The sequence below is a fragment of the Apteryx rowi genome, unplaced genomic scaffold, assembly GCF_003343035.1.
Source record: "Apteryx rowi isolate R43461 unplaced genomic scaffold, aptRow1 scaffold_34, whole genome shotgun sequence".
Taxonomy (NCBI): domain Eukaryota; kingdom Metazoa; phylum Chordata; class Aves; order Apterygiformes; family Apterygidae; genus Apteryx; species Apteryx rowi.
Genome location: NW_020449863.1, coordinates 2,569,995 through 2,580,837, shown reverse-complemented (window position 1 = coordinate 2,580,837; position 10,843 = coordinate 2,569,995). Strand labels below are relative to the sequence as shown.

Genomic DNA, 10,843 nt, shown 5'->3' with positions numbered 1-10,843 from the left:
CCTCCTCCTCCTCCTCCGTCCCGCCCAAGCCATGAACTTTGGCAGGGGCCCCTCGGTGGTGTTGAACGTCGGGGGCACCCGGTACTCCTTCTCCCGGGAGGTGCTGAAGGATTTCCCGCTGCGGCGGGTGAGCCGCCTGCACGGCTGCCTCTCGGAGCAGGACGTGCTGGAGGTGTGCGACGACTACGACCGGGAGCGCAACGAGTACTTCTTCGACCGACACTCGGAGGCCTTCGGCTTCATCATGCTGTACGTGCGGCACGGCCACCTGCGCTTCGTGCCGCACATGTGCGAGCTCTCCTTCTACAACGAGATGATCTACTGGGGGCTGGAGGGCTCCCACCTCGACTACTGCTGCCAGCGCCGCCTGGACGACCGCATGTCCGAGACGTGCACCTACTACTCGGCCGGGGAGCCGCCGGGCGAGGCGGCCCCCGAGGGCAAGGGCCGGCGGGCGCCGGGGCCCGAGGGCAGGAAGTGGCTGGAGAGGATGAGGCGGACTTTCGAGGAGCCCACGTCCTCCGTGGCCGCCCAGGTCCTGGCCACCGTGTCCATCCTCTTCGTCATCGTGTCCATGGTGGTGCTGTGCGCCAGCACCCTGCCCGAGTGGCGGGCGCCGGAGAACCGCAGCGTGGAGGAGCAGAGCAGGTACACAGCAGAGTCAGTGAGGGAGCCCTCAGGGTAGGAGGATCCTTTATTTTCCCGCTGTCCGGTCCCCGTGTGTCCCGTCCAGTGTGTCCTGCCGCTCGTCGTCGTGGTCTATAGCTGTTGTCGCCGCGGCGGGGCGAGGAGAGGCGCCCCGGTGGCCGTCTCCGTCGGCGGCCGGGGCCATGCCGCTCCTCGGCTGGCCGAAAGCGGCTGAACGCCCTTAAAACTCCCGCCCGACACGGAGGGGCCGGGGCGGGGGAGCGGGCGCTGCCGGGCGCCCCGGAGCCCGGGTCCCCGCTGAGCTCGCGCTGCCCTTGGGGCAGCAGCACCTCGCCCGCCCGAGGGCTCTGGGTTCAGGGGGCAGCGCCGCGGTGCCGGAGCCAGCCCTGCCGGGGGGCTCTGGCGCCGGGCGGCACGGAGAGCCCTGCCCGGCCAGCCCCCAGCCCCGGCAGGCGGGCAGGCAGGCTCCCATCTCAGCCGGCTCACCGTGCAGCAGGTGCCGTGAGAATACGGCTCCTTCCCTTTGTGAGGGTGCTCATCTGCTAAAGAGCTCGGAGCGCTTGCGCTCTCTTTCTTTTAAAAGCCGTGGGGCTCCTTACCCCCACAGTGATGTTCACACACTTCGGAAATCATAGTTAGGCCTTGCAATTGTGGAAAAAGGCAGAATAAAACCCTAAAAGAAAAGAATGCAGTTCCCTCCTCTCTTCCTTTGGGAAAATCACAATGCAATATGCACTCTGTGTGTATTCATACAGGTCCTTCTCCTGGAGCAGATACAGTACAGGTTACACTTGTGATCTTGTAAAATCTTAAATATGACAGTAGCCTTTCTCCTAGTCCTGAGATTCTCAATGCGGGGACACAGGAGATGATCAAACTGAGTATTAAGCTCTTGCAAATGGATTATATTGTGCCCCAGTATATGAATGTAACAGATATTTACATTTGCTTTAGACAAAACATGTTTAAGAACACTAAACAATGTGAAACACTCCTGCAGAAACCAGGCTGTGGGGTTATAAAGCTCAGTCTCGAGTCTTATTAGTATGAGCAAACCCTTTTCCATCTTTCTTGTGATCTGTTTGGAAGTACATTGACTCCACTGACTTCAGTATCATTACTCTCTATTTTCTATTCTCTAGAGAACAAAATGAAGACCACTTAAGTGGGATTTTCCCCATAAATAAGACTGACATATTAAAAAAAAAAAGTAAATGTTTCTTACTTCTAGCAAGAAAAGCTTCTAGCTTCTCCCTTCTTTTAAGGAGGTACAATATTCAACAAAAAGTTTCCAGCTTCTACTTTATTAAAGGGACCCTACAGTGAAATCGCAATCCTGTCATTATGAAATGACCATCTTTTACCACAGAGTTAATTGGAATGTGATATATTATACCTTAGTAGCCAAATTAATTCCTTGAAAAGTATTTTCATAGTTTCCATTAACTTAATTGAAAACTGCACCTGTAATTCTGATTGTAGCTGAGCCAAAGAATTAACTGTATGAACAAAAAAAAAAGCAGATACAGATTGTGAAGCAGTTGATTCCTGATTAGATTCAGATATGTCAAAAGTTGTTTTTACAGGTTCTTCCAGTTAAAAAGCCTTATTTAAGCTTCGCATAGTTCCTCTTGTGTTGCAGTTACTTCAAAGATTGGATGCTCTGGGTGATCTTTATGTAAGGCAGCAAAGATAGGGAAAATATAAGCAACAGTACCATTCATGACTTTGTTCGTATTTTTGTTCACATCTTCATGATGCAGAAATTAACTTTTCACTCATTGAAAGAATTTAACTTGCAGATTAATGAGGCATACGATACACAATTTTTCTTTCATAGTGCCTTTGTCTTCAAGAACATGTGTCTGTGTGTATATACACACACATACACACACACACACACACACACATATAATTTTATGCCTCTGTGTAATCATTTATTATATACCAAGTGCTTGAAGGTTAAGGTCCTAAATACTTGCAAGATATAGGGTGGCTGAACACTTCCCAGGGCAGTGAAGGCTGCTTTTATAAATAACCACAAGGACCACTATCAATGATAGGCTGAGTTTCCTCAGGACCAATTGTAGTACTCTATGGAATTACAACAAAAAAGAGCGATAACTTACTAGAAAAGTTGCAGTTCAACAGTTCTTACCATGTTCTTGCAGAAGTCCCTTAGACACAAACAGTAATACAGAATGGTTCATTTCAGGTGTGACAACCCACGTGCTATTATTGCACATGAATTGATAGTGATTTAATGGTGAACATCTTGAAAACAGAACCAAATGTGTTCCTTTCTGTCCGCAGCTTGTCACCTTCTGAGGTGGCCTTGTTCTCTTACAGGATCAACTCCTTTCTTTATCTTATATGCTGTAACATGACTAAAAAGCCCATTGTATCTGGAAAAAAGCCACAATTACTGTTGAGTGATACAGTTAAGTTACAGCTACTTATGCTTGCCATAGGATTTGACCTAATGTCCAGTTCTCATTTGACTTTATTTCTCTTTATTTGTTTATATTTTCTTTGCTTTTGCTTGTATTTATTTAATTTAAAATTACTTATGCTTATTTGAAAGTCTGGTCATAGGAATCACACAGCAGTGTCTGTAATTGAGCACTTTGGCAAAATTGTCCATCTTAAGTGGGAATGCTTTTAAAAATCTGGCTGCTAGTTTCTGATATGTTCAACAGTTTGAAGCCAAATTATGCCTTTTGTTTATTAAGCAGGGTTCCTCATTGAAATAGAGAAATTCTGTCTAGCATAACAATACAATAATATTTTTGTCAAGAGAAATTGTGACATTAATGCTATATATGAGTGAGTTTTGACATATGGCATTGTAATTACAAGTATGGAGACTTTATATTATTCTAAAAAGGTATTTTGAAAACTTTCAGAAGTGAAAATTATATGGATTTATCTGGAACTCCTTAAAATGTAAATTCTGGATGCAGTTGACTTTTCAGATCAAAATGAGAGCTATTGAGATACTGAGAACATATGAGAATTCTTTCAAGAAATTCAGCAACTTTGAAACCTGCTTTGATATTTTTAGTCTCTCATGTTCACTAATAAAAACAACTGCCCTCTCCTCAATATTATGTTACGTTACTTAAGGCTTGGAGAGATGCCACACTGATAATTTTGGTGTCTGAAATGTGGTGACTATCCACAGAACCTCTTTGGGCAGCTGCAGTGAAAACAGCTCTACCAGTGTGTCTCCACCTTGTTGAGGCATCATCTCTAGAAGTGAGAGAGTAACTAACTCTGTAACTTACTATATCAGCCTCTTTAATGAGGTTAGAAATAAGGGTTACTACTGTTACCAACTAGTATCAGCTGTGTTTATTTTTCTTATGTGACCACCTCTTCACTAGAAAAGGAATTGAGTACACCAAACTTTTCCCGATCTTTCTGAGAAACCATTATGTTATGACTTTTCACTGTGACCAAGCAGTTAAAGGGTGAACTATAGTCTATAAGAATATTTCTGATCATTTAGAGGGCAAGAGAGATCTCCAAGAAAAGACTTTTAAAGGGGAGAGGGATGGAGAATCTGAATTCTGAATTTCACAGATACTAGAGACACTGACAAAGTATAATTCCCTGATTTGCAGAGGGATTGCCTTCCCCAGGACCAGTCTCAGAATGAGGGATGAAAATGACATTTTAATGAATTATTAAAAAGACTTTTTTTTCCCCTTCATTTTAAGATTTTGCTCTCTTCCCTGCCTTGGCATGTTTCACTTCTCAGAGCTAAAGATTTGCATCAGATTAGCACAGTTTAGGAGCAGACAGCAGGGACACCTGTCTCCCCTTCTGTTGCTTTTGGCAATTCCAAGTCATCTTTGCTCTCTCCTGAACTGTGCCAAAAGATGCGTACTGAGAGTCTCTGATCAGGGACCCATCTATAAACTCATCATAAGCATAATCTTTTGGGGAGTTTCTTAAGCCCTGCAATAGCAAGTCATTTGAAACTGCTTGACTTAAAGCCAGCACAATGTTGTATTTCTTTAAGCTATTTTTCTAATGCTAAATACAAATAGCTTGTTAGCACAAGGAAGAGACTGTTGTCCCTTTTCCACTTACTGAATCATGATTAAATCTGTATTGAAAGAATCCCTCAAGTTATTAAACATATTACTGCTATGTTCCTAAGCAAAAGCATATAAACACAGTAACTTTTCCAAAAAGCATCTCTAAACAGCTACCAATGGGATTTTGTCATCTCTGCAAAACATCAGTTTTGCAAGTTACATTTCAGTTTCAGAGGCACAAAAATCATTATACTTTTAACTTTATGGAACTTCAGAAAACCCAAATATTCACGTCCAACATCTGTTCAGAAAACCAAATACTTACTCCTTCCTTGGATAAGATCTAACCTGAACACTGCATTTAACACTAAGTTCTGAAAGAACGAAGATAAAGAGACCTAATTTAAAAATAAAGATGTGGACTCTTCTGATGGATCTGGAGATGCTCAAAATTGTGGTAGAGATGTTCCAAAATAGAGATAACAGAAAGAATCGACATGTATCACTTCCCAGCCACAGGAGAACCTTGAAGAGCTCATCAGGGTTAGGTGTTACGCATGTGTTCAAAGAAGGTGGAAAAGATGCTGAAGACCCCAGAGCCGGGATGTTTGTGTCCAGGCATCCTCTGACAGCTGTGGAAGACATTTGGCTCTTCCCCCAGGGGTGCTGACACAGATTTCATTATGTCCTCCGACATAAAGGCATGTAGCAGTTTCATGCATCAAGACATATTATTGCTACCAAAACAAGGACAGAATGGAAAAATGCCAGCAAAGTTTTTAATGCAGTGAAACTAGTTGTTTTATGGCCCTTATTCTCCAGTTTGTAGTCAGACAGAAATTCTGTTGATTTCAAAAGGACTGAAAAACATTATTTGGTGAAATGACTAGGAGTCTTCCTGAGCAGGATGGCTATTGCTTGGACATTTTTCTGTTTTAATGTGCTTTACATAGAAATAGATTTTAGCAACAGTTTAACCAAGCAGTGTTGGCAGAGTTTAATCTTTAATCCTGTCATAGTGTCTTTAATCATATCATCCGTTTTCCTCGTGTCCTGTAGATGTGTATGTTTTATTTACAAGTTTAATTGCTAATAGTGCCACTAATGAATATTTTGGGGAGATTTCAGCCAGCTCACCAGAAGATACTAAAAGCGTAAAATTGGCACTTTGAGGTGAAGAATAATGCTAAGTCGAAATACTTTAAGACATTCAAAATATGATCTTTTTAGTATAACAAACTAGTCTTGTTAATGATTGCAAAAATTTCTGAAAAAGTTTAACTCAGTGTATGTAAAATTGCTTATTTTGAAAGGAGGTTATCAGATGGAACAGAAAATTAAAGTGATTGGATTACAGAAGAAATGAGGCTCACAAAGGCTTGAATTTCAGTTTATGGACAGACACTCATTAAAGCAATCTTGAAAAGCTGTTAATTACCAAGAGGCTTAAAATTTTAGGAAAAAAAAAAACACTCCTGTGCTCAGGTCTGGGACAATGAAGATCTTGCAAACAGTAAGTATAAGCAGAAATAACCAGTAACTGAATAAAAATTAAGACCTAGTATTTTCTCTGATTATTCATAAATTTTGTGGGGATCTTTGAGGAGACAGTTCATGGGTTTGTTTCTTCCTTTCTCTCTCCTTTTTGAATACCAGCTATTTTAAAACTAAACTGATGGAAAAAAAAAAAGGTAACCAAAAACTGTGATGGAAGTTTATAGAATAGGTACTACATTTTACCAAATAAAGCTTATGATTTAATTATATAGCTACAGATTTTAAAATTGCATACATATTATTTCAGGAGTAGGCAATAACAGGCAGTCTGTCCTGTGAATATGCAACAAATATTTTAAGAACTGATTACAGAAGATATAGTAACTTTAGTCTTCCAAGTGAATGCATTTTAGCTGGCTTTAACTTCATATTAAATTAAATTCTCTTAAGGACTAACTGTTAATTTTGGTTTCCTTGTTAGATGTTATTTATCCATTAACAAGTATGTAAATTAGTTATAAATATAAGTCATTTTAAGACAGAGAGAGACTTGATCTGAAAGTGGAAACTTAATATGTAGCTCTCTAAATTTCACAAGAGGCCAGAGGTTTCCAGTTCTGCTTGGAGAAGCATTTACTCACTTTGATGTGATTGATGAGGACTGCTGAAATCCCTTTATAAAGGCAAAAAGGAGTAAAAAGAGAGGAGGAATCAAACTGTTCTACTGGTGGCTAAGAAGTAGGGAGAGGGAAGAAGAAAAATAAGAGAGATCCTTTTTCATCATCTTCTCCCTAGCCAAGATGTGTGTAAGGGGTGGGAAAAATGGCTAGGTATAACATGGAGAAAGGGAAGTGCAAAATATAACGGAATGGCAATAATGCATTTCACACTATCTTGATCTTCTTCGTCATTTTGCATCAGTGATGTTCCTTAGGTCTCTTAAAGTCTGTACTGCAACAAATGGATCTCCAGTCCTTCCTAGTGCAGTATAATTGATGTACAGTATCTCTTCAGCTAAAAACTGCCAGTAGAATTCCAGAGTAAAACAATGCATTGATCACATTTCATCTAACATCAATTTTTAGTGGCACAACTATTCCCCAAAGTTATACTAGACCAATAGTGATTCACAGATAAGACTTCTACTGAATGACAAAGATCTGGACCGAACTTCCTTACAGCTTGACTCAGGGATAACCCGCTTAATTTGTGATAGTGGAGTAATCATATCTTCAATGTCCTCCTCCATCAGGAGGAAATACTAAGTGAAACATCTTTAATTTGTAAAATTAAGAATAACTTTTTCATTTCATAGGTCACAGGCAGAACTACCAGATGAATTTCATAAAATGTAATGGAATAGAGTCTATTGGAATTGTAGAATATTCCTAGCTGCAACTTTATATCCAGCTACAATTCTCTTTCAAGTATTATATGAGATCCCAATTAGCCAATAACCTATAAGTACATTGAGACTTTATCAGCGTGTCCATTAGCATGATCTTGCTGCTTGGCTGCTTTTTAGTAGAGAAAGTATTATGTATTTCATTAATAAAAAAAAATTTTCTTCATCATGTGTGTAATAAGGATGAGAGAGAAAATGCTATATTTTGAAGAGAACTTACCAAATTTTTTTCTTCATTTTTCAACATGAAGGAATAATAAATTAAAAGATCACAGAATCACAGAATGGTTGAGGTTGGAAGGGACCTCTGGAGATCATCTAGTCCAACCCCCCTGCTCAAGCAGGGTCACCTAGAGCACGTTGTACAGGATCGCGTTATGTTATCCATGTTATGGATGTTATCCACATTTATACAAAGAGTTTCACATAACAAAGTACATGAGCATTTTGTTTTGAGGACATTATGAGCCAAATATCTTTTTAAGAAATCAAACCAGCACCTGAGGTATCACTTATTGTCATTATTAAAAGAACCACTAGTATTTTCAAAAGCTTATTTTTTTAAGAGAAACCATAATCCTTAAGAGAAAACTATTTTGATATTCATAGCTCTTTGCATCAGAAGTTGCTAACATAAGTACTTTACAACCCTTTTTGAAGAAAGGCCACTTGCTTACAGAACTTTCATTGCTATCCACACAACAAGAATAGCAGTCTCTGATTTTAGGTGAATAGTTATCTCTAAGTAGTTAATTTATGTTCATTTAAATTTGCTGTGGCTGGAATTAAAGTGTAAGTTATGACTTTGTCAACTGACGGTTACTATTTCCTCCATTTTTAGCATAAAACTAAAGTATATGATTTGAATAAAAATATTTTAATGTATGAAACTCCTATAAAAGTTAGCTTATGAAGTTTATTAGTATTAGTTACAGTGTTACAGAAGAATATTGTCTTCCTAACAGACCATTGCCTCAGTAATATCAGCAGATTTCAGAACTGGTAAAAATGGATGCAGATGTGTTAGGGGAAAAAAACTTTTATTTTTTTAATGACACTTGGATGATTAGTTATGAATTAATTATTGTTACTACAGATACTACCTTGTTAGGGTCTCCTGCAGTAGGAAGAAACTCTGGTTTCATCTAGTATTTTCAAATCTTGAATCTCACATCAGTTGCAGACCTGTTGGTAAGAGATGACACTGGTGATTGGCTTTTACCTTGCTGAAAATGTTTGTGAAATGAGATACTGATTTATGTTAGATCGTGAAGACCCAATCTGCATGGGTGGTCTGATGCAAAAGCCAATTTCCACCTACTCCATCTTCACTTTTATTTCAGTTTAGCAGTTTGGTTCAGTACACTGCTGTTAGTAATCAGGCAGTTCACTGATCTGCAGTCCTTGGCATTCCTAGAGTGGATCAGTCCTCCCAGTTAAAAAAGAAAAAAAAGAAAGTGTTCTAGATTATGTTAGACATTGACATGTTAATTTTCTGTAGCATTCCAGATTTCTTAGGAACATTTCCACAGTATTAGAACCAGCAGCAATTTATAATTCTAAGAAAATGATCCATAAGTGAGTTCTTAGCAGACATCGGTTTAAAAGTCTCCGTAGATCCACAGGTTATTTGCTGAAACTTGGTGCTGCATGCTCAGAATATGAATAGTGTGGCTTTCTGTTTGTTGTCTGTGAAGGTCTGAATGTCAGTTTGGTAATGTCCATGAACAAACCAAACACCAACTAAAGCATTTTCACAGAACATAAATACTGTACTTTGTTTCTTTCGACAGGATAATTGAAGCTATCTGCATAGGCTGGTTCACTGCAGAGTGCATTGTGAGGTTCATCGTCTCCAAAAACAAGTGTGAGTTTGTCAGAAGACCTCTCAACATCATTGATTTACTGGCAATTACTCCCTACTACATCTCTGTTCTAATGACAGTTTTTACCGGGGAAAATTCGCAGCTTCAGAGGGCTGGAGTCACCTTGAGGGTCTTAAGAATGATGAGGATTTTTTGGGTGATTAAACTTGCTCGTCATTTCATTGGCCTTCAAACACTTGGTCTGACTCTGAAGCGTTGTTACAGAGAGATGGTGATGCTACTTGTCTTTATCTGTGTTGCTATGGCAATTTTCAGTGCACTTTCCCAGCTTCTTGAAAATGGGCTGGACTTGGGAACAAAGAATAAGGATTATGCCAGCATCCCTGCTGCTTGTTGGTGGGTGATCATCTCTATGACCACGGTTGGTTATGGTGACATGTGCCCCATCACTGTACCTGGAAGGATTCTTGGAGGAATTTGTGTGGTTAGTGGCATTGTTTTATTAGCCTTGCCAATTACTTTCATTTATCATAGCTTTGTGCAATGTTATCATGAGCTCAAATTCCGATCTGCTAGGTACAGTAGAAGTCTCTCTGCTGAATTCTTAAATTGACCAAATTTGCATTCTGTTGTAGTTACTTGCTAAGCTTTGTCTTAGAAGAGAATGGTGGAAAGTCCCTTCATGTGTCCTTGACTGGACAGTCCTATGGAACATTCTCAGCAGCCTGCAGAAAGCTTGCCACCATTCAGACAGGAAGGATGGCCATGTGGCTTGGATACCTTGTAGGGAGAGGGAGTGATGTCTGAAATTTGAGAGAATGAAATAACAAAAGAGGACTCAAGTCCTCAGCCAGGCCAGTGTGATCTTCAGTTTGCCTTTCCACACAAAAAACAGAACAAAAAATGGGCTTAATACTGAGATTCATCATTCCCATAAATATATCTCATATCATGCTAAGCAGTGTGTAGCAGAAGTTTTTCAAAGATTTTAAAATCTAAATGCCCCTTAGAAGCATTGAGGCCTGCTTGACCGAAGTTATCTCCACTTTTCACACAGATAAGCAAATCAGATATTGAAGAATTGGTGCTACTTTTGAGCCTCACGACAGAGTAGATCTGGTTCTGCCACTTAAAAAAGATGAAGAATATAGGTCTGTAGGGCAAAAAATTGTAGGGCCTGATTCTGATCTTTGATGAAGCACACAAATCTTCAGTAAAACCAGTGAAGTCAGTGTCATTGCTCTGAATTTGCAGTGGAATAACCAAGATGAGTATATTCATCTCTGAATGCTGCAGCATGCACTTTCTTGGTCACAAGCTCTGGAACAAGCTCTTTATTAGAAGTAAGCAATGTACTTTACAAAGATCAGCATAAAAATTCAGGCATTGATAAATATATTTTTTGGTAGCTTAGTGGAGCA

At 40.0% G+C, this 10,843-nt stretch overlaps 1 protein-coding gene across 2 annotated transcripts; it reads left to right on the top strand.

The window, feature by feature from the left end:
- The first annotated feature begins 31 nt into the window (after positions 1-31).
- On the top strand, positions 32-10,035 carry KCNG3 (potassium voltage-gated channel modifier subfamily G member 3). Of its 2 annotated transcripts, none has more exons than XM_026072297.1 (2): positions 32-648; positions 9,390-10,035. In XM_026072297.1, the coding sequence occupies exons 1-2, from the start codon at positions 32-34 to the stop codon at positions 10,033-10,035; spliced, it is 1,263 nt and encodes a 420-aa protein (XP_025928082.1). The 2 variants fall into 2 exon arrangements, with proteins under 2 accessions (XP_025928082.1, XP_025928081.1); XM_026072296.1 differs by having other exon boundaries at positions 32-681.
- The last annotated feature ends 808 nt before the right edge of the window (positions 10,036-10,843 follow it).